Here is a 23,721-nt window from a genome sequence, read left to right on the forward strand (position 1 = left end):
AGTTTTCAAAAATTACATTTTTTGAGACGTCGTATCATTTGAATTAAATTTTTGAGATTTTTTTTGAATGAAACATTATTTAGTAAGATGCTTAAAAGGTAAGTTGTGCAAAATTGAGAGTTTTATAAGAAACATTGTAGGTATTAGTTACATATTTTTAAATCATTTTTGAACAGAATTCATGTAAGGCTTACTTTCACATAAGATAACTTAATTATTCTTCTTTCATGTTCAATTTGTAAAATTTCATTTGATCCATTAGTTAAAGAATTACATTAAAATAACTCAACCGTGCACTTCGTCGTACGTTAGTTTACAGTGCGCCAATTATTGTGAGAAGGGCGACTTTAGCGTTATAAATAAAAAATGTTAGAAGATACCGATTTAATTTTAGAAAATTCTTTATATAAGGTTTTTTTTGTAAAATTTTCTGAATTTTTCAATGGTTAAGTCAGTTTTTTTCTAAAATTTATATTTTCGGAGTTATTTAAAAAAACATCTGATTTCGCAATTCATTTGTTTAATAAAAAATGAAGCACCCACTTCTCGATGCCTAGATACTTAAACTCCGTTAGTTGTTTTATCTCCATCTTGGTAGATTTTCTGGGAAGACCATACACTTTGTGTTTTTTTTTTTGTGAAATTATTATTGGTAAATTTTCTATCGGTAATATTACATTGGTGAAATCGTTTGTAAATTATCTTGATTTTGAGAGAGCAGTATTGTGTTGTCTCCATAACATACTATTTTAAGACACTCATACAGAATTAAAAACTTCAAGTTGTATATTGATATAAAATCGTTTATTAAAAAACTTCATAAAATGGCATCCAAATGGATTGCAAAACGTTTTCGTTCTAATTCAGAACATCTTCAGTGCATTCTGCTGAGTAATTGGAACTAGCACACTATTTAAAGTGGTAACCTCATAATATATGGTTTACATAGTATAGTTTATGAAAATGTGGTGACTACAAGTCGATGTTAGTAGATTAAATTAAATACATGCTCAAAAGGCAACATGTTTCCCTGCTCGAAAATACTAGGTTCTTGCCAGTTCAATGGACACAGACCAATTGTCTTGTGTTGGGTGGGTTGGTTGGTCTGTGCCCATTGAACTGGCAAGAACCTAGTATTTTCGAGCAGGAAAACGTGTTGCCCTTTGAGCATGTATTTAATTTAATCTACTAACATCGACTTGTAGTCACCATATTTTTGTAAACTATACTATGTAAACCATATATTATGAGGTTACCACTTTAAATAGTGTGCTAGTTCCAATTACTCAGCAGAATGCACTGAAGATGTTCTGAATTAGAACGAAAACGTTTTGCAATCCATTTGGATGACATTTTATGAAGTTTTTTAAGAAACGATTATATACCAATATACAACTTGAAGTTTTTACTTCTGTATGAGTTTTTTAAACTATGGTATACAGCCAACTACTGGGATTTTCCCATTGATTTTATATTATTTTAAGTTCTTTTTCTCCCATTTTTTCGTTATTTCATCGATTACCAGGTTGAATAATAGAGGGCTAAGAGAATCCCTCTGTATAATCCCATTGCCATCTTCAATTATGCCGATTAGTTTTAGTCCCTCCTACTTTTACTTTTATTGGGTAGAATAAGTGAAAAGCATTTGACTCTGTTAAATGCCTTCTTCGGGTCCTCATTCTTCTTCTTCTTTTGGCATCATAACTCTAGATGGGTCTTTGCCTGTCTGGCTATGTCCTTCCATTCGGATCTTTCTTGTGCCCTTCTTCTCCATTATCTTATGATCATGGTTTTCAGGTCGTCTTCCACGTCATCCAACCATCTCGTTCTGTGCCTTCCTTTTTTTCGTCTTCCTATCGGCTTGCATTGTAATATTTTCTTTGTTGTTTTTTCATCGTCTTGTCTCTGCAGATGTTCCAGCTATGACAGTCTTTGACATTTCACAAATCGTACAATATCGTAACCTTCTTTCAATTCATTATTCCCTTGTTTCCCCTGATTCTCCATGTGCCGTCTTCCTCTTGCACCGGGCCATATACTTTTCTCAGTATTTTTCTCTCGAATGTCCTGAGTTGGGCTTCATCCCTTTTCGTCATTACCCAGGTTTCACAACCATATGTTACTACGGGTCTAATCAATGTTCTGTAGATAGTCATTTTGTAAATATGCCGGTTTGTTGTACTATAGTGTTTTTTCTTGCACTTGCCTCAATAATAACATCGGTGCATGACCTTTACAATTTACAACTTTGTTGTTTTTCTATTAGTTGTTAATAGTTTTTTGGCTGTTCATTTTTGTGTTCTGTTTAATGGGTTGATTGAACTGTAGTTTCTGGATAAGATTTGTTCCCCTTTTTAAAGATAGTTATTAGTAAGCTTGATCTCCATTCTTTTGGTATTATGTTTTACATATTCTAATATTTTTTGGATTAGTTTTAATAGTTGTTTATTCAGATCTAGTCCTTTATACTTTAAATGTTAGTTCAGTATCCTGCCCTCTCCTGATGATTTTATATTTTTATCTACGACTGATACATAATATATGTATTATACTTGTGGTGTTTGCAATATAATGCCATATAATAATCCCGTAGGGATTAATAATGCGGGATTAATAGCTATTAATCCCTCTGGCACAACAATCACAAAATTCACCACGGAAACAAAATAATCAACCTCAAAAAGTGTCACTGTCAAACGAATAGTATATTTGACAGTTTGTGTTGAGATGGACGAAAATGAAGAATCTTTTAATTGTACACCACCAGAAATTGTACAAAAACATACTATCGCTAAAGAGATAAACAGTAATGTACCATCTTCTTGTTCTACAGCAATCGAGTTCCCAAATATTTGTATTAAAAACTCTACTAAAGTTAATGATGATTCTCAACCAATTCAGTTTATTAATTGTATTATTACTAATTTTAATGTTTTTAACAAATAAAGTTGTTCATTAAAAATCTTAAATTAATTAATTTGTCGTAGATAATGTAGAGTATACTACTCGCAATAATGGCTCTCATTCCCTCGGAATGTTACTCCCTCGCCGCTAACGCGGCTCGGTTCGTAAATATTCCTCGGGAATAATAGCCATCATTATTGACTCGTGGTATAATCTACTATTAAATTTTCTTAATGTATTATTTATCCCTCCCTCCCCAATTTTTATTTCTTCGTTTTCGTTACTTCTGGTGTTGGTGGTTCACTATCGTCACCTTTAAAAAATAGGGATTGAAAGTAGTCTGCCTATCATCTCTTTTATTTGTCCTTTGATCCTTCTTCGTATTTCTCTTTGTATTCCGTAGAGGTCTGTTTTAAAAAGCTCTCCAAGTGTTCCGTTTATAGTAGATTATACCTGTTATGTTTTTTATGTTCTATATTGTAAAAAGACTTTCTTATTTTATTCATATTTTGTCTTCTCTTATTCCCTAATCAATGGGTTTTTCGTTTTTGTTAGTGTTCGTTAATTTTTCGCTCTCTCCAAGTGCTTCTGTTGTTGTGTTACTTAGTTTTGTCACCGTGTTCCTCGATGTTATCGTTTTTACTACTTTATTCTCAGTAATTTTCTCCGATGGTTTTTTTGTTTTCTGATGGCATCAGTATTCCGTGGATTCCGAATTTACTTCTTCCGCCCTGATTTTTGTTTGTGTTGGTGCCGTTCTCCTATGTGTGTTTTATTTTATGATGTCTCTTATTTTTCCTAATACTTAGCTATGGTGACTACTTACGTCGGTTCTTTTTGATAACATAATATATCATAGATGTTTGGTCACAGGTGCTATTGAATATATTATATTCGTGTTGATATTTGTAGTCACAAAATGTGTTGTTTTCTAAATTACATATTCCTAAAGAAGTTTATCATCAGCTCTCCATTTTCGGTATGTTTTACTTAATTCCGGGTATTACTTGGTTGCCTATTCGGGCGTTAGAATTTAAATTAAAATTTAATAATAGGATTTAATATTTTTCAGGAGAAAAAGACAGATTTCTACAAATAGGTCCAAAGAAATGGCTTTTTCCAAGTGGATACGAAGCTGAAGCAGCGAATTATTACAACTTTTCAATTAGACCAGATGATGTGTTTATAGTTACCTTTCCCCGTTCAGGTAATCATTTTTAATTCATTTTCAAAATATGTATATACAGTGTGTCCCAAAAAAATGTATGTATTTAGAGGAAACGCTTATCTTATAATTCACAAAAAAAATTTTCAAATGCTCTGCATTATCTATAAATCGATAATAAGTAGAAAAATCACGAATCATTAGTTTCAGTACATTATTGCAAATAATTAGGTTGAAACAAATTAGAAACATTTGAATTTTGGTGCAATCGAGAGATTCTAAAGATATCGTGGGTTTCGCACATTTCCAAGGAAGATGTTCTTCAAATGATGAATAATGAAAGTCTAATCATAAAGGGTAGAAAAACTGAATACTTTAACCATATAATTAGGGGGCCTAAATCCCAAGGAAAAGTGTAGGGAAAGAAACTTCCATGGCTGCGTAATATTAGACAATGGTGTGGTTCCACAGTAGAAGAATTATTTTGCTCAGCTGCCTATAGAGAAGCAGAGCCGTGCGGTACATCTTTTCAATATGATGCAAGTCTTCGAAGTGCCGCCCCTTAAATGTTATTGAAACATAAATTTTATTTTTATTAAATGAAACTACACAAAATGAACGAAAAAAAATTTATTTTTTTTAAACAAAACATACTTTAAGTTAAATGAAGTATGTACCCTTCTGACTTTAATTTTGACAAACTCGTCAATCAGATTGGTGTAGTCTACTGGGGATAAATAGGTGTAGCAGCTAGTGAGAACTCTATTGAAATAAGTGCTAATTTTTTTAGTTTTGTTTGTCTCATGGAGCTTTTTAAACAACTTTTATTGAACTAATTTTTAATAACTTCTTTCTCTACTAGCTACTGAGACAGGGAGTGTTAATAGAATTCTTAGTGATACAACTACATTAATAGGTATAATGAAATTAGCTCATTTTGGCACAAATATGTAGTTCAAAACCTCTAAAGGTATCATTTGGGATATACCTGTGTATCACGCAATTCTTCTAGAAGATCATAGAAGATCTATATGAAATTGTTTTTCTATTAAAAGTATTGAATGAAGATTCATACAATATTTGATGGATTCGACCGTTACTTGATGGAAGTTCATTTTATCTAACAATAAAAAACTGAAAACGTTTGTTTTCTATACTTCCACAAAATTTATTATATCTAAGTGACTACAGCTGTTTCGGCGGAGTGCCTTTCTCAAGTAATATAGTTTACAATGTGTTTGCCTTTTTAATCTTCAACTGAAGAGGTTGAGGAGTGGGGAGCTGTTTGTCTCGAGTTGGTCATTCAGAATTATATCTGTATTTTTCAGTTTATTAATTTCCATAGATTCTAAAAAAGATAGCTTAAGGCCTTTATTTTGAATATGTAGAATTTTAAACTCTTCATTGAAAGAATGATTATGATCTAGAAGGTGAAGTGCGTATGTAGAAGTGTCTGTTTTTCTATTGTTGAATGCCCTTTTGTGTTCTGCTATCCGTTTGTCAAAAGTTCTGCCAGTTTGACCGATGTACGTTTTCGGACAGTCACCACAAGTTAGTTTGTACACACCACTCTGTAGTTGCTTTCTCTTTCGGCTTTTATTGTTCTTAATATATTTGCTTAAGTTGTTGTTAGTTCTGAAAGCTGGTGTTATTCCTTTCTTTTTTATGTATCTGGCTATTGTTGTTGTTATCTTGCCAGTATATGTGAGAGAGCAGAAGGTACTGGGTTCTTTCTGTGGTGGTGGATACACTAATTTCAGGGCTTTCTTATGGAGTTTTTGGTTTAAAATTTTGTTAACTGTTTGTTCGTTATAGCCGTTGTTTACTGCTATTTGTTTAATGATGTTTAGTTCTATTTCGAAGTTATTTTTTGTCATGGGAATTTCTGTCAGTCTATGTATCATGCTATGGTAGGCTGCTAATTTGTGTTGTGTAGGATGGGATGATGAATTGTGTATAGTTGTGTCAGTATGGGTAGGTTTATGATATATGGAGAACTCATGTTTGTTGTGTAGTCTGGAAATCGTTACATCTAGAAAGTTTATAGAGTTATTCTGTTCTGTTTCTACTGTAAACTCAATATTATTATGAAGTGAATTAATATATGATAGAAATTGGTCAAGTTGTCTGTTAGTTCCTGTAAAGCATACTAGTATATCATCCACGTATCTCCACCAATATAAGAACTGTTTAAATAAGGGATGTTTAGAAATTGTTGTTTCAAGTTGGTTCATAAACTCAAGTTGGTTCAATTTTCAATTGCCCAAAAACTCCAGACTAATTTCATTTGACGTAAAAAATCTTTTTCCTAGTGTTCCTCCTACAGAAACTTTTGTTTTAGTTAAGAATCTTTTAGACCATAATAGTACAAATCCGATCATTGCATCTGAAATTTTACACCTTCTTGAAATTTGCATAAATCAAGACTATTTTGAATTCAATAATCAAATATACACAAACAACAGTGCAGGACTTATTATGGGTAATCCTCTAAGCCCATTGCTATCAGATATATTTATGAACCAACTTGAAACAACAATTTCTAAACATCCCGTATTTAAACAGTTCTTATATTGGTGGAGATACGTGGATGATATACTAGTATGCTTTACAGGAACTAACAGACAACTTGACCAATTTCTATCATATATTAATTCACTTCATAATAATATTGAGTTTACAGTAGAAACAGAACAGAATAACTCTATAAACTTTCTAGATGTAACGATTTCCAGACTACACAACCAACATGAGTTCTCCATATATCATAAACCTACCCATACTGACACAACTATACACAATTCATCATCCCATCCTACACAACACAAATTAGCAGCCTACCATAGCATGATACATAGACTGACAGAAATTCCCATGACAAAAAATAACTTCGAAATAGAACTAAACATCATTAAACAAATAGCAGTAAACAACGGCTATAACGAACAAACAGTTAACAAAATTTTAAACCAAAAACTCCATAAGAAAGCCCTGAAATTAGTGTATCCACCACCACAGAAAGAACCCAGTACCTTCTGCTCTCTCACATATACTGGCAAGATAACAACAACAATAGCCAGATACATAAAAAAGAAAGGAATAACACCAGCTTTCAGAACTAACAACAACTTAAGCAAATATATTAAGAACAATAAAAGCCGAAAGAGAAAGCAACTACAGAGTGGTGTGTACAAACTAACTTGTGGTGACTGTCCGAAAACGTACATCGGTCAAACTGGCAGAACTTTTGACAAACGGATAGCAGAACACAAAAGAGCATTCAACAATAGAAAAACAGACACTTCTACATACGCACTTCACCTTCTAGATCATAATCATTCTTTCAATGAAGAGTTTAAAATTCTACATATTCAAAATAAAGGCCTTAAGCTATCTTTTTTAGAATCTATGGAAATTAATAAACTGAAAAATACAGATATAATTCTGAATGACCAACTCGAGACAAACAGCTCCCCACTCCTCAACCTCTTCAGTTGAAGATTAAAAAGGCAAACACATTGTAAACTATATTACTTGAGAAAGGCACTCCGCCGAAACAGCTGTAGTCACTTAGATATAATAAATTTTGTGGAAGTATAGAAAACAAACGTTTTCAGTTTTTTATTGTTACATACAATATTTTTTAGTGCTTTATAGGTCTGGATCCCGCGTATGAAAAAAAAGTTGATTAATAGCAAGCGGAAAATTTGTTAATAGCTTAAGGGTGTCCAGTCGGACGAACTTTGATAATGGGAACACTGGAACAGGGGCAGTTTTAATTGTGGAACAGGTTAAAAATTTGGAACGGTCAGACCACGAAAACGTCACATTAATTTTGTCCGACAGAACTTCCAATTGATTTGTTACCCTTTCATTAAACTCTCATGCAAAAATCAGACTGCTATTTATCACCTGTCATAATTCCTGTCATTTGACATATTCTACGTGTTCCACTCATTATAATTCCCATTTGGTGATAAATAGCAGCCTGATTTTTGCAGGAGAGTTTAATGAAAGGGTAACAAATTAATTGGCAGTTCTGTCGGACAAAGTACATGTGATGTTTTCGTGGTCTGATGGTTCCAAATTTTTAACCTGTTCCACAATTAAAACTTCTTCTGTTCCAGTGTTCCTATATATCAAAGTTTGTCCGACTAGACACCTTTAAGCTATAAACAAATTTTCAGCTTCCTATTAATCAACTTTTTTTTTTCATACGCGGGATCCAGACCTATTATCATCTATTTCCCTCAATTTAAAAATATATAAAATTTTAAAATTTTTATTACGAGCTTCTAGAAGCATCTGAGAGGCGTGGTCTGGAATAACCCATATATGAGAATGAATAACAAAGTTAGAATTTGTAAAACTTGCATCAGAACTGTTATGACCTATGTATTGAATCAAGATAAGGCACCAATAAAACCAAAAGCATGCTACGAACAGCCGAAAAGAAGATACTAAGAGCAATAGTAGGGAAGACAAGAAGGGATAGAATAAGAAACAACATCATCAGGGAACAATGTGGCGTGCAAGATGTAGTAACATGGGTTAGGCAAAGACGAAGAGAATGGTTCAGTCATGTAAAAAGAATGGAGGGGCACAGACTACCAAGAATTGCGCTTGAAGGAAAACCTGCTGGCAACCGCCCACCGGGGAGATCACTAAAAAGATGGAAAGATAGCCGGTAGTCTACCTCTTAAGAAATACTTCAACGTTAAAATTAACAAATCGACAGATCTACATCAAGTACAAGAAGAAGTTTATAGAAGCAAAAATTGACCAATCAAAGAATTAACAGCAATGTCTAAAATATAGATGAACAAAATTATTTTAAATTTAGCGTCATCTACACTCGGGTGCAAAATTAACCGGACACCTTAAAAATGGGTAATTTTTGATGTCTCGCAATGCCTAAACCTGTTGTCCGATTTAAGTATTTTTTTAATATGTTATAGCCTTATTCTTTAACAATACCGTTTTAATAATATTGTTGCTAAACAGGTAAATTTTCATTGTATACCGGGTGTACCAATGAAACTGTGTTTTTTTCTCAAACTTCGCATCGCCCTGTGGAGTATTCTAACATTTACAAAATACTCAAATTTAAACTCAACTATAGCCTCTTGTTTTCTCAACATTCTGTTTTTTGAGTCATTCACTTATGTTGGACCGTTAAAAAGTTAGGTACTTTAAGAGTTAGCCATGTTTTTTATCAAAACAGTATGTTTTTAAATAAACATGGCAAACTTTATGCAGTTATTCTACATGAAAAAATAATGACGGTTTGCTTTATAAACCTATGTCCGCAAATGCTTAATTTCTAAGATAGAAGGTGTTGAAATTTTTCTTATAAACTGACGATTTATTTATTGCTTTAAAACCGGTTGAGATATGCAAATGAAATTTGGTGGGTTTTAAGACGTAGTTATTATACAACTTTTGACATACAAGTTAGAATTTAATATTCACCATTGGCGCGCATACGGGTAATATGAGCTGTCATATTACCCGTATGCGCGCCAATGGTGAATATTAAATTCTTAGTTGTATGTCAAAAAATGTGCAATAACTACGTCTTAAAACCCACCAAATTTCATTTGCATATCTCAACCGGTTTTAAAGCAATAAATAAATCATCAGTTTGTAAGAAAAATTTCAACACCCCCTATCTCAGAAACGAAGCAATTGCGGACATACCGTTTATAAACCAAACTGCCATTATTTTTTCATGCAGAATTACCCTTTAAACGTTGCCATACTTATTTGAAAAGACCCCGTATTGATGAAAAACATGGCTAGTTGTTAAATTACCTAACTTTTTATGGTCCAATGTACGCGAATGAATCAAAAAACGAAATGTTTAGAAAACATGAGGCTATAGTTAGATTTCAATTTCAGTATTTTGTAAATGTTAGAATATTCCACAGGGTGATGCGAAGTTTAAGAAAAAAACACAGTTTCATTGGTACACCTCGTATACAATGAAAATTTACCTGTTTAGCAACAATATTATTAAAACGGTATTGTTAAAGAATAAGGCTATAACATATTAAAAAATCACTTAAATCGGACAACAGGTTTAGGAATTGCGAGACATCAAAAATTACCCATTTTTAAGGTGTCCGGTTAATTTTGCACCCGAGTGTAGCTCGTCCACAGATTTTTCGTAATCAAATTAACGCTTCTCCTGGCTCGAATTTCATTTACAGCTGGAAATTCGGAACTTATATCAAGATTTTCCGCAATTTCATTAAATTTTTATTTGGTCATTCATTAGTCATAACTTTTATTTTTATTTATTAACTTTTTATTTTTTTCTATAGTTTCCGACAACATTTTTAAACAATCTGACAATTTTTTTTAATTTATTGATTATGCCGATGCCGCCCCACTTGTGATGCCGCCCCTCTTGTGATGCCGCCTGATGCGACTGCCTCGCCGCATCATAGCACCGCACGGCCCTGGAGAAAGGTTTCGGAAAATTGTAAACATGATCAGGGCCGACGTCTAAATTTGTGGTGTAGAATAAAATATGTTGAAATTGAAATGGAGAAAAAATGTCCGTTGAACTTGTTACGTATACCTACGTTCAATTACATCATCAATTATTGTTACATTATTTATAGAATAAAATAATAACAAAATAACTTAATACCTCCTCTCAGGGCCGTGCGGTGCTATGATGCGGTGAGTCGCATCAGGCGGCATCATAAGGGGGGCGGCATAATCAGTAAAATCAAAATACATAAAAATAGTCATAGCAGTAAGATAGGGTGTGCAAAATAGAACACTTGAAAAATATCAGAGGGCGTTTGACGTGCCCTGCGCATGCCACTCTTTAAACTTAGTTTTAAAAGTGAAGAAAGCGTCTTCTTCTACAGAAACAAAAACCCTTTTTGTATTACACAAGAACTGTACACTTTTTTTCTAATTATACAAATCGTTGGGAAGTTCCGAAAAAACATTCGAAATAATAGAAGAAGTCAACAAAGATTAAGAAATCAGAAACTAAAGTTAAAGCACTAGGATTAGCAAAAAATATTAAAAATTATAAATTTATATATGCGGTGTAGTTCTTTGGCATGCTATTTTATTTTATATAAATTCAGTCTCGAAGATGTTGCAACAGGTAACTATAAATTTGTCAGATTGTGTAAAAATGTTGTCAGAAACTATAGAAAAAAAAAATGAAAAGTCGCAGACAATCTGGCTATGACTTAACGAAAATTAATGCTAATGAAATTGAAGAAAATCTTGATATAAATTCGAATTTCCAGCTGAAAATAAAATTCGAACTAGGAGAAAAAAGCGTCAATTTGATTACGAAAAATCTGTGGATGAGCTCTTAACAGAGGAAGATAAATCATGAAAGGGTCGCCAATGCGAGTCCATTATACTATTGTATATAAATTAAGTCAATACTCGCAATCTTTGAGTTTATATTTAATTGATGTTAAAAAATGTGGAGCAACCGGTTTCAAGGCTTACATCTTCGTTGCCTCATCATCAGGCCCAGTACATAGTCTTCCATAAATTACAAACTATTTTACAATTTTACAGACAAAGCTTACATAGAGTCAAAAAAAATAACAATAACACATACAATTTTCTGAAATTAGATAAATGGTCAATATTAAAAACAAGTTAATGAATTACAACAAATTTATTTGAATAAAGTGTACTTTTTTGTTCTTCTTAATGGCGGTACAGGCTCGTTTTTTTAATATTTTATTTAATTACAGAGTAATTTCCACATATTAATATGTTTTTCAAATTGGGCTCTGTACCGCCATTCTTTATTATATTACGAATACGTGTGCCAAATATCTCGAGAAAATATTCAAAATTACAGCCGCAATCTTGGAACGCATTTTTGCTACCTGTTGATCGCTACTATTTCCTCTTAATACTCCCTGTCTCGATAGCTATGTTTATTTTTTAACCAGGAGGAGTAAACTAAAAAGATAGATTAACACCCAAGAAAGTCACTAGAAAAATAACCAAATAAATCTTCTTTTTCGGTTGATCCTGTCGGCCTTCGGCGACAATCCATAAATATTAAATTATATTAATACGTCGCTACAGAGTTCTAAAAATAACTGCTTTTTATATAAAAGCATACTAAAAATCTAAAAATTAAAGGAATGTCACTAGTGTCAAAATTTTATAACAGTCCCATATAGCACACAACGTCCGATGTACGTCCATATAACGTACATTTAAAGTTCAAACGTCCATGGACCAAAACTGGACGTACTATGTACGTACATTACGGGACGTCCATTGGACGTTTGATTTCAACGTACATTGGACATCTATTTCTGGTCCATGGATATTTTACACAAAACGCGACTATTATATTAAGTCCCAATACAAACTAAATGAGAATCTTCTTGACAACGTTGTCGCTCTTCGCGCTGTCGGTCGTGAAAGGTGTAGTATTAGGCAGGTACTTTTAGGGGATTATCCATTGACATATAATATATGTCATTGGGATTATCGCTGTTAATTGTTGTGGAATACTGAAGGATGGTTTATTTATGATAATTCACAGAATGGCAAACGCGCTTGTAATATACAACAACGGTACTGACTCTAAAAATAGTTTGGAACAGAAACAGAACAGAGATTAAACCTCTTTTAATGTGCATGCTTCCTAGGGCGTCATTATCTGAATCTCGTCTTTATGAAAATACATCCTGTGATATATTTGTGTTTTCTGTTTATCGTGCAAGTGCAGTCGTGCATTAATGAAGTTCCTAGTTCCTATAATAAAGTATATTATAATGAAGTTATAGTAAAGAGAAATAAAAAAGGTCTTTTGTGTAATATTTTTAAGTATCTATAAGTTTAGTATTATAAGGAACTATTTCCTATAAAAGCTTTTTGCTATGTATTCATAAAATTATGGACACTGGATTGCTTTCTGAAAAGTGCCCTACAAATGTCCATAAGACGTACATTGAATGTACATAAGGTGTACACTGAAAGCTCCAATACAACGTACAATGTACGTTGGTAGCGGACGTTCTATGGACGTCCAATTTTGTGAACTCTGGACATTCGTTGGACGTCCATCGGATGTCCATTGTACCTTAGCGGGACGTCTATTGGACGTTCCAATGTACACAGATGTACGTCCATTCTTCTTCTTCTTCAGGTGCCGTCCTCGTTCCGAAGTTTGCCTATCATCAAGGCTATGCGTATTTTTGATACCGTAGATCTAAATAATTGGCAGCTGCTGCACTTGTACCAATCTCTTAAATTCTTCAACCATGAATGTTTTCTTCTGCCAATGGATCTTTTACCTATTATTTTTCCCTGAATAATTAATTGTAGTAGCTGGTACTTTTGTCCTCTCATTATATGTCCCAAGTATTGCAGTTTGCGCTTTTTAATAGTAAGCGCAAGTTCTTTTTCTTTCTGCATCCTTCGCAACACTTCCATGTTTGTCACTCTCTCTGTCCACGATATTCTCAGTATCCTGTGGTACATCCACATCTCGAATGCTTCTATTTTCCTTGCATCGATCTTTTTCAGTGTCCAAGCTTCCATTCCATAGAAAAGAACTGACATCACGTAACATCTCATCAGGCGAATTTTAAGATTTAAACTTAGCTCTCTTCCGCATAAAACTGTTTTCATTTTGGTAAAAGTAGCTCTAGCTTTTTCTATTCTGATCTTGATTTCTTCAGAGTTGTCGTTGTTTTCATTAATCACAGTTTCCAGGTAATTATATTTTCTAACACGCTCAATTCTTTGATCATGTACGGTTATGTCAGAAAAATTTTGTGGAGATTTCTACACCATCATTATTTTTGTTTTTTTGATGTTAAGTGATAAACCGAACTTTTCGCTGCACTCTACTATTCTGTTTATCAGTGTTTGGAGATCTTCCGGGGTTTCTGCTATTAATACTGTGTCATCAGCGTATCTCAAATTGTTTATTAAAGTGCCATTTATTTTAACTCCTATATCTTGGTCAGCAAGGGCTCTGTTTATAATATCTTCTGAATATAAGTTAAACAAGGTTGGTGAAAGTATGCATCCCTGCCTTACGCCTTTTTTGATCTCGAGTTCCTCGGTTGTTTCCCGTTCTACTCTATTGGATGTCCATAAAACGTACTTGTGCTATATGGGGTGGAGTGAACTTGCCTGCGGTTGGACCAATTACAAACATTACAGCGCGGTAAATTTGAATCACTCCTCTTGGTTTAAAAACAAACGTGGTGAAAGAAGTCTTTCAAAATTAAAATTGATTAAAAATTATTTACGAAGCTCCATAAGACAAACAAAACTAAAAAATTTAGCACTCATTTCAAGAGTCCTCACTAGCTGCTACTTTAGACTACACCAATCTGACGAATTTACCAAAATTATAGTCAGAAGGATAAAATTGAAATTTTTGCAACTATTATTTTTTAATGTTAATACATATTTCATTTAATTTAAAGTATGTGTTGTTTTTAAAATAAAAGTTTTAGTTCATTTTGTGCAGTTGCATTTAATAACAACAAAAATCCAATTTCAACAATATTTAAGGGGCGGCATTTCGAAGACTTGCATCATATTGAAAAGATGTACTGCACGGCTCTGCCTCCTCCTTATCAACGTAGTAAAAATTACATCTATAATGCCTACCTACGTAATTGATATAATTTACAACGTAACTTCAACTTAGATGTATCCACCGTCACTTTCTAAGCAGGTGATTGTTCTTTGATTAAACTCATTAATGGCATTTCTAATTACATCGAATATAATAGCGTCACATTCTTCTTTTATTACCCTTTCAAGATAATTATCATTTTTATATGGGTTCTCAAGGTACACCTTTTGTTTCAAGTAGCTCCGCAAAAAGAAGTCCAGCTGGTAAGGGCTTCGGAAGCGTCGTAGGCCAAAAAGTCTATATACTCTGGGCTAATTAGCACAAAACAAGGAAAAGTTATTTACCAGCAATTTTATTGCTGGAATCGAATCTTATTATTGTATGTATTAATAATATAGGTATGCAAAGTCCGCAGATAGTGTGCTACTTTTTTTATAAACAAAATGGCGCCCGAAGAGCGTGTTTTTTTCAATTTTTGCTCTATAACTCCAAAGATTTTAACTTTACACCAAAAACACTCAAATAAAAATTCACCGCAATTAAATTCTGCATAGAGAGGTGTTTTCCCGATTCCTTTCGACGAAAACTTTCCCCGGAAAAAGTCTTTAATTTTCAACTAAAATTTTAGATAAGTAATTGTTAATTAATAATTAAATAACTTGGTAATGTAAAAGCCCTTTTTGTATAGATTACAATTCCAGAAGCCGATGGAAATTGAATGAATAGTTTAGCAACAATTGAATTGTTAATTAAAAATTTACGGTCGCTATAATAACGACAATAATTATGGTGCATCAGAATAACTATGATTTTTTCATAAAAATACACTATACATATCTAATGTATTTTACAGAATTAAAATTGGAATATTTAAGCGGCCTCAGGAATATTTTAAATTTATAAACAATTTTTTGGTTTATAAACAAAAAGAATATCTCGGGAAATGTTAAACTAAATTAAATTATGAAAACGGCATTTGAAAACCACCGACAGGACGCTTCTTCTAAAAGAAAAACGTTTAATTATTACGAGTGGTTCCTGAGATACAACCGGTCAAAGTTGACCGGAATTTACGGCAAAGATATAAACAATATGATCATAATTTTCAAACTATCACCTTTTTATTTTTATACTCTTTCTCCACACCAATTTTCATATCTTTAAAATACTTATAACATATATTATTATAAAAACTATCGAGAATACGTGTGAAAATTGCCAAAAATAGCAAAATTCCAATCAAAAATTAGGTTGGAGAAAATGTAACCCTCAACGTTCAAAATCGGTATCCGTTAAAAAATGCATTTTCTCGGCTTCCCATGGAGCAATTTCCTTCATTCTTTTTTTGTTCCCCAATAACTCGAGTAGAGCCATCGAACTAACGCATTATTAAATGTCAAACTTGCTTTTGTTTTGTTATAATAGATTAATTTATTTATAAGAACAGAAAACTACATATTTTTTCCAGTTGTAGGCTTTTTTTTAGATAAACTTACTACAAGTGTACCTTTTAAAGTTAAAAATATAAATATTCTCATTTGAAAGCTGTATAATTATTTAAACAATTTTTATGTAAACAAATTAAAATTTTGTGTTATAATAAATAAATTAATTTATTATAGCAAAACAAAAGCAAGCTTGACATTTAATAATACGTTAGTTCGATGGCTCTACTCGAGTTACTTGGGAACAAAAAAAGAATGAAGGAAATTGCTCCATGGGAAGATGAGAAAATGCATTTTTTTAACGTATACCGATTTTGAACTTTAAGTGTTACATTTTCTCCAACCTAATTTTTGATTGGAATTTTGCTATTTTTGGCAATTTTCACACGTATTATCGATAGTTTTTATTATAATAATATATGTTATGAGTATTTTAAGAATATGAAAATTGGTATGGAGAAAGAGGATACAAATAAAAAGGTGATGGTTTAAAAATTATGATCCTATTGTTTATATCTTTGTCGTAAATTCCGGTCAACTTTGACCGGTTGTATCTCAGGAACTGCTCATCATAATTAAACGTTTTTTCTTTTAGAAGAAGCGTGCTGCCGCTTTTTTTCGAATAACGTTTTTACAATTTAATTTAGTTTAATATTTCCCGAGATAATCTATTTGTTTATAAGCCAAAAAATTGTTTATAATTTTAAAATATTCCTGAGGCCGCTTAAATATTCCAATTTTAATTCTGTAAAGTACATTAGATAGGCACAGTGTATTTTTATGAAAAAATCATAGTTATTCTTATGTACCATAATTGTTGTCGTTATTATAGCGACCGTAAATTTTTAATTAACAATTCAATTGTTGCTAAACTGTTCATTCAATTTCCATCGGCTTCTGGAATTATAATCTATACAAAAAGGGCTTTTACATTACCAAGTTATTTAATTATTGATTAACAATTACTTATCTAAAATTTTAGTTAAAAATTAAAGATTTTGTTGAAAAAACCCGCTTTTTCCGGAGAAAGTTTTCGTCGAAATGAATCGGGAAAAACACGTCTCTATGCAGAATTTAATTGCGGTGAATTTTTATTTGAGTGTTTTTGGTGTAAAGTTAAAATCTTTGGAGTTATAGAGCAAAAATTGAAAAAATCACGATTTTCGGGCGCCATTTTGTTTATAAAAAAAAGTAGCACACTATCTGCGGACTTTGCATACCTATATTATTAATATATACCATCATAAGATTCGATTCCAGCAATAAAATTGCTGGTAAATAACTTTTCCCAAAAATGGCCTATTCTCCGATAATCAGCCCAGACTAATAGACTGTAGGGGAATAATCAAAAAGTCCCTCTTCGGGAATGTGTAAATCAATGTAACTGAAAGTTTTATCAGTTATTATAGACCTAGAAAACTTATAGCTATGTTTCCTGTAGATATTTCGGCGACTTTTTGAAAAATATATCCTTAAAAATATTCGAAATTGCCTGATTAAGATAAGGTAAGTAAAGTAGATGCAAAAGAGTGTATATTTAAAACATCTGACGATTTGAGCGGGGCATAAGGAAATGGGTGAGCCAAAAAGTGTCACAAAAAAAGCAAATATTTCGCGAAATGAACGTCAGATAGAAAAAACTAAAAAATACGTCTTCAATATTTTTCAAAAATCTATCGAATGGTACTAAACAAGGCGCCCACGGAGAGGGGTGGGGGGTAAATTTAAAATTTTAAATACAAACCCCGCGATATTTCGCAAAATGAACATCAGATCGAAAAACTGCAAAATATACTTTCAAAATGTTTTTGAAAAATCTATCGAATGGTACCAATCACGACCCCCCCCACAACGGAGGCGGGGTGGGGGTTACTTAAAAATCTTAAATCGGACCCCCAAATTTTTATTGCAGATTTGGATTCTTTACGTAAAAATAAGCAACTTTCATTCGAGACATTTTTTCGAATTATGGATGATAGATGGCGCTATAATCGGAAAAAACCGATTAACTTTTTTGATTTTAGGACCTAATAATCACAACCCAATAGGTCCCTATAACGCTCGAGTGACTGCAAATTTAGCATACTTTGCTCCCCTACAATAGCAGACTACCCTGCTATAATCCCAAAGCCGCGTTAGCGGTATAAAACGGGAGACTAATATTATTAACAATTTACTGTAAAAAATTCAATTTTTCGATTTTTGCTTGCATTAGAAAGCTTAATTTTTTATTCTATTCTAATTAATTTATTCTCCCACTTTTTGATAAAATCTTAAGTTTTTATCTTTAAAATGAAACTAATTACTTTTTTAATTAGGTATAATGTATAAACACATTAGATTTTATAATTTTTATACACAAATCAGTAACACCTCCTTCTTATACCATTATTAACTTAGATGGGAAATGATAGGGTACTTATAATATTACAACTTTGATATCAACCTAAATTAATTTATAATTTAATTATAATATAAAATTATAATAAATACACTGCGCGTCAGAGAAAACGGGTCATTTTTGATGTCTCGTATTTCCTAAACTTGTTGTCCGATTTAAGTGATTTTTTTAATATGTTATAGCCTTGTTCTTTAACAATATCGCTGTAATCATATTGTCGCTAGACAGGTAAATTGACATTGTATACCGGGGGTACCAATCAAACGGTGTTTTTTTTTTCTAAAAGTTCACCACACCCTGTGGAATATTCTAGCATTTATAAAATACTGAAATTAAAACCTAACTATAGCCTTAGGTTTTCCTAACATTCTGTTTTTTTATTCATTCGCTTGTGTTGAATAATAAAAAGGTTAGGTACTTTAACCTCAATACAGAGTATTTCTAAATAAGTGCGATACATTTTAAGGGGTAATTCTGCATGAAATGATAATGACCGTTTGCTTTATAAACTTTCCAGAGTGCCTGAAGACAGCCATCATTATTCCTCTTCATAAGGGTGGTGAAATATCTAATACCTGCAATTATAGACCTATTGCACTACTACCGGTACTCTCCAAAATTATTGAGAGACTCATAAAAGCCCGACTTATGTCCTTTCTAGTTGAAAACAACATTTTATCACAAAATCAGTTCGGCTTTTTAAATAATAAATGCACCACTGATGCCATCTTTTCTGTACTACATGAGGTTTATCAAGCACTGAACAATAATCTTCACACTGCCACCGTTTTTTGTGACTACGCCAAAGCTTTTGATTGTGTAAATCATAACATTTTGATAAGAAAACTAAATTTCTACGGAATTCGAGGTATTTCTTTAGATTGGTTCCAATCTTACTTGGATGATAGGAAACAACTGGTTAGAGCAAATGATACAGACTCTAGTCTCAAAAACATTGTATGTGGGGTACCTCAAGGTTCAGTATTGGGTCCTCTACTTTTCCTTATCTTTATTAATGACATCACTAGTTTAAAAATCGATGGAAAAATCTTTCTTTTTGCTGATGATACCAGTATCACTTGGAGCAACTCAAATATTGCAACTCTTCATGCTACTATAACTTCTGATCTACTTACAATAAAAACCTGGTCTGACTCTAATTTACTCTCGTTTAACGTAGATAAAACAGTAGCATTGTCTTATAAAGGAGTCCTTCAACCCTTACCTCTTAATAACAGCCAGATCAGTACCGTTGATTCTGTGAAATTTCTTGGTATTTTTTTAGACAGCAACCTTAAATGGTCCCACCATATCGATTTGTTAAGGAAGAAACTATCCTCAGCTTGCTATGCTATAAGATCTGTTTCGAATGAACTCAATTTAGCATCTTCCAAAATAACATATTTTTCTTTGTTCGAGTCACATCTTCGTTATGGTCTTCCTTTTTGGGGTTCTGGTACAGCTGCCCAATTCGATGTTATTTTCAAATTACAAAAAAGAGCAATTAGATATGTGTTTGGCCTCAGAAGAACAACACATTGCAGAAGTTACTTCAAAGATCACAGAATTTTAACCCTTCCATCTTTGTATATTTTAGAAACTGTTTGCTTAATTCGTAAACATCTACATGTCTTTCCACCAAGACCTAATCATGACTACTTCACGAGAAATTCTACGTTTGACGTCTATATGCCGACCCCGTCCTCTGAGTTAGTAAAGAAATCTATATTATATTTCGCAAAAAAACTTTACAATCATCTCCCTCTACAACTTAAATCTGCAGCATCTTTCCCCAAATTCCGTAAACTGACAAAAGCCTACCTATCTGAAAGACCATATTATTCAGTAGAAGATTTTCTTAATCAATAACTAAGAAATTACAGTACCCTTTGCACAAGTAGTATTTTTATTATCATTTTTTTTTGTGTATATTTGGGTGTCATATGCAGCAGCTTAACTTTTAAACTTATTAATTACTAGGTAGACTATGCATTTGCAATTTACTTAAATTTTGCAATTGACTACTTCTGTTTAACTTCATTATTATTGTTATTATTGTAAATATATTAACGATTTATGTAATTTTAGTAAATTGGATTGTTATTGTTTTGTTGTCTTGACTTTTTATAAGCTTTGTCGATAAAATTGTACAATTTTTCATGACAATAAAGCATATTTCTGATTCTGATTCTGATTCTGAAACATATATCCGCAAATGCTTCGTTTCCGAGATACGGGATCTTGAATTTTTTCTTCCAAACTGATGATTTATTAATTATTGCTCTAAAACCGGTTGAGATAGGAAAATGAAATTTGGTAAGTTTTAAGAGGTAGTTATTGCGCATTTTTTGATATACAAGTATTAAGAATGTTATATTCACCATTAGCGTGCATACGGGTAATATGACCCTTATTTCAGGTACAACATTGACGCAAGAAATGGTATGGCTTTTGGAAAACAACTTGGATTACTCAACAGCCGCTGGAATTCCCTTAAAGCAACGATTTCCTTTTTTAGAGTAAGTTTACTACTCTGCTTTTAACTTTATTAGAAGGTTTTCTCCACTGTTGTAGTGTTTTCTATAAATATCTTTTTTCTACGACCGTTTAATAATATGCTCATTATTCGCTATTTTTAAATAGGTAGTTAATAACACACATTACTTTACCCGTGAGTAATAGTTCATTACTCACGGGCTGAAGTTATTCACGGGTCATTACTCACGGGTTGAAGTTAGATTCAAGTGGTGCATGGCACTTTTAATATACCTATTAGCAAATAAAATTACTCAAACTTGTTTATTTAATAAAATAATCATTGTAGTTTATATCAACAATTAAATTCGAAAAATGTTTAAAGTATTTTTAACTGTAACAATGGATCAGCATATTTTTTACGTTTAAATTTCAACATTTGACATTTTAAGATTGACGTTATCAAAAGGTACTTAAATAAGCAATTGGTATTAATTCCGTAAAAGGAATTACGGATATGAAATTTATATCAATGAATTCTGTTTTACTTACTGTTGATTGTACAATAGATTTTTATTGAGAGCACACGTTCTTTTTCATGTAATTGCCTTAAAATATGTCTTATTTTTAAAAGCCACCGCCATCCGCCATTCCATAACACTATTAACAAATACTATTGACTGTCAATAGTATTTGCTATTAATGACATCTGTTTGATTGTTTCATAAGCTCAAGAAGGGTAATTCTAACAGTGTTGCCATAGTTATATAAAATATGTTTTCTTATGAAAAATGAAATCTTTCGATTTTAAAATAATGTTAGTAGTTGATAATTATATTTTTCTACTCATCCAAATAAAACTTGTTAAAAAAAAATAAGAGGACACCATAGGGTTAATATCTCAGATTATGTATCATTTAGTAATATAAGTTAAAGAAGAACTGGTAATTGGTCAACTGATGACCAGATTTCAGTAGTCTAAACACAGCTTGTGTTTAATAAAAAAAAATCCAAATAAAAAAAGCCGTAGAAAAAGTATAGTATTCTACTTGCATGTAATGGCTATTACTCACTCTGATGAAACTTCATCATCGTGAGTAATGGCCATCATTACATGCTCGTTGAATAATATACTATTATTATTCCCTATTAACATTACATCGTTTACTTACAATAGGCAGCCGAGAATGTTATCTTGTATTTCCCTTGTATCTGTTCCATAGTAGGGGAGGCAAGTAGGGTAACGGGTACAGTTGTCGGCCGGTCACCAGTGATTGGCCACTTTCACAAAAATCCGAAATATTAAGATTTTTAGAAAGTATAAGGAAATAAATGTATTTGCATTGCAATTCGGCAACATTGCTATATACTTGGTGTAGCCATTATCTATGTCAGTTAATATTGTCTAGTTGTGACAGCGTGTGTTGTTCGAAGCTTAACAGGTGCATCCAGTTTTAAGAGTTTTTAAAGAATTTGTTAAGGAAGGCCATTCATGAGGTGAGTTATCTTGGCTAATAATATTGTGTATCTGCTTATATTAATGTTTTGTGATGATTTAGTGGGGTACATGTTACGTTATCGGTGGTTTTAATAGTAAGGTTATAATTTTTTGGCGGTAAATTTTAGTGACCAAGCACTGTATCTTAAATATGTCCGCATTATAATGATTGGCCTACCGACCAATTACTGTACCTACTTTAAATTAAAATATTTATTATAATTTAGGCTCTTTTAGCTTAGTTTGGCCCAACACAACATATTTCAAGCATTTTTTCTTATTTTTTATGGCAATAACTAGTGGTTGGCCGACTGCCAATCACTAAACCACAGGGTGGCCAATAACTGTAATGTGTAATAAGAATATATTTTTTGTCAGGATTCGTTTTTATAAAATTACAATTATTTTAGTTGTTATAAAATTAATGCCAATGCGGGCAATCTGAATCAAATTTGAAACGTCGGTATTGTAGATAACATTATTAGATACTATTAAATGATTTTTATTTTTAGAATAAAAAATGCCAAATATCCGGAAAGATAAAACGTATCACAAAAAATATACAGAACAAGATCTTCAGTCTGCTTTTCAGGCCATAGAAAATGACATGAGCCAAAGGAAAGCCGCTGAACAATTTAATATGGCAAGAGCAACACTGCAGTTAAGAGCAAGCGAAAAATTTAATGAAAAAACTAACCTTGGTCCCAATCCTATTCTTTCTTTGGAGGAAGAGAGTCGTTTAAAGAATTGGATAGTAACATGCCAAGACAAAGGTTTTCCAGTAAGAGTGGAAAATATACAAGACTCGGTTAAAGGTTTTCTTGATGCAAATCCACGTGCTAATCTTTTTATTGATAATCGGCCCGGAAGAGGTTGGTATAGATTCTTTTTAAAGAGACATCCAGATTTAAGCGAGCAAACTCCAGAAGCGATAACAGCAGCAAGTTCAGTTGTGTCTGAAAAAGATATAAGAAAATGGTTCACCGGTGTTCAAAAATATTTACACCGTAAACGTTACATTGATATTCTTCAAGACCCTTCACGTGTTTTTAATGGGGATGAAACCTGCTTCCTCTTGTGTCCCAAAAATAAACGAGTGTTGGCTGTAAAGGGAAGCAAAAATGTATATCAAATAGAACATCACTCCAAAGTTAATTTGACAGTTATGTTTAGGTTTGCAGCATCTGAAGAAATAACAGCACAGATGATTATTTACCCATA

General features: G+C 32.4%; 1 protein-coding gene across 1 annotated transcript in view; it reads left to right on the plus strand.

The window, feature by feature from the left end:
- Positions 1-23,721, plus strand: part of LOC114330082 (sulfotransferase 1C4-like) — a 98,339-nt gene that overhangs the window by 28,315 nt on the left and 46,303 nt on the right. The window contains exons 3-4 of the mRNA XM_050642606.1: positions 3,977-4,111; positions 20,947-21,046. Of these exons, the coding sequence (XP_050498563.1) occupies positions 3,977-4,111; positions 20,947-21,046 (235 nt within the window). The remainder of the gene's footprint in view (positions 1-3,976; positions 4,112-20,946; positions 21,047-23,721) is intronic.

The sequence above is a fragment of the Diabrotica virgifera genome, chromosome 2 (genome assembly GCF_917563875.1).
Source record: "Diabrotica virgifera virgifera chromosome 2, PGI_DIABVI_V3a".
NCBI classification, from domain to species: domain Eukaryota; kingdom Metazoa; phylum Arthropoda; class Insecta; order Coleoptera; family Chrysomelidae; genus Diabrotica; species Diabrotica virgifera.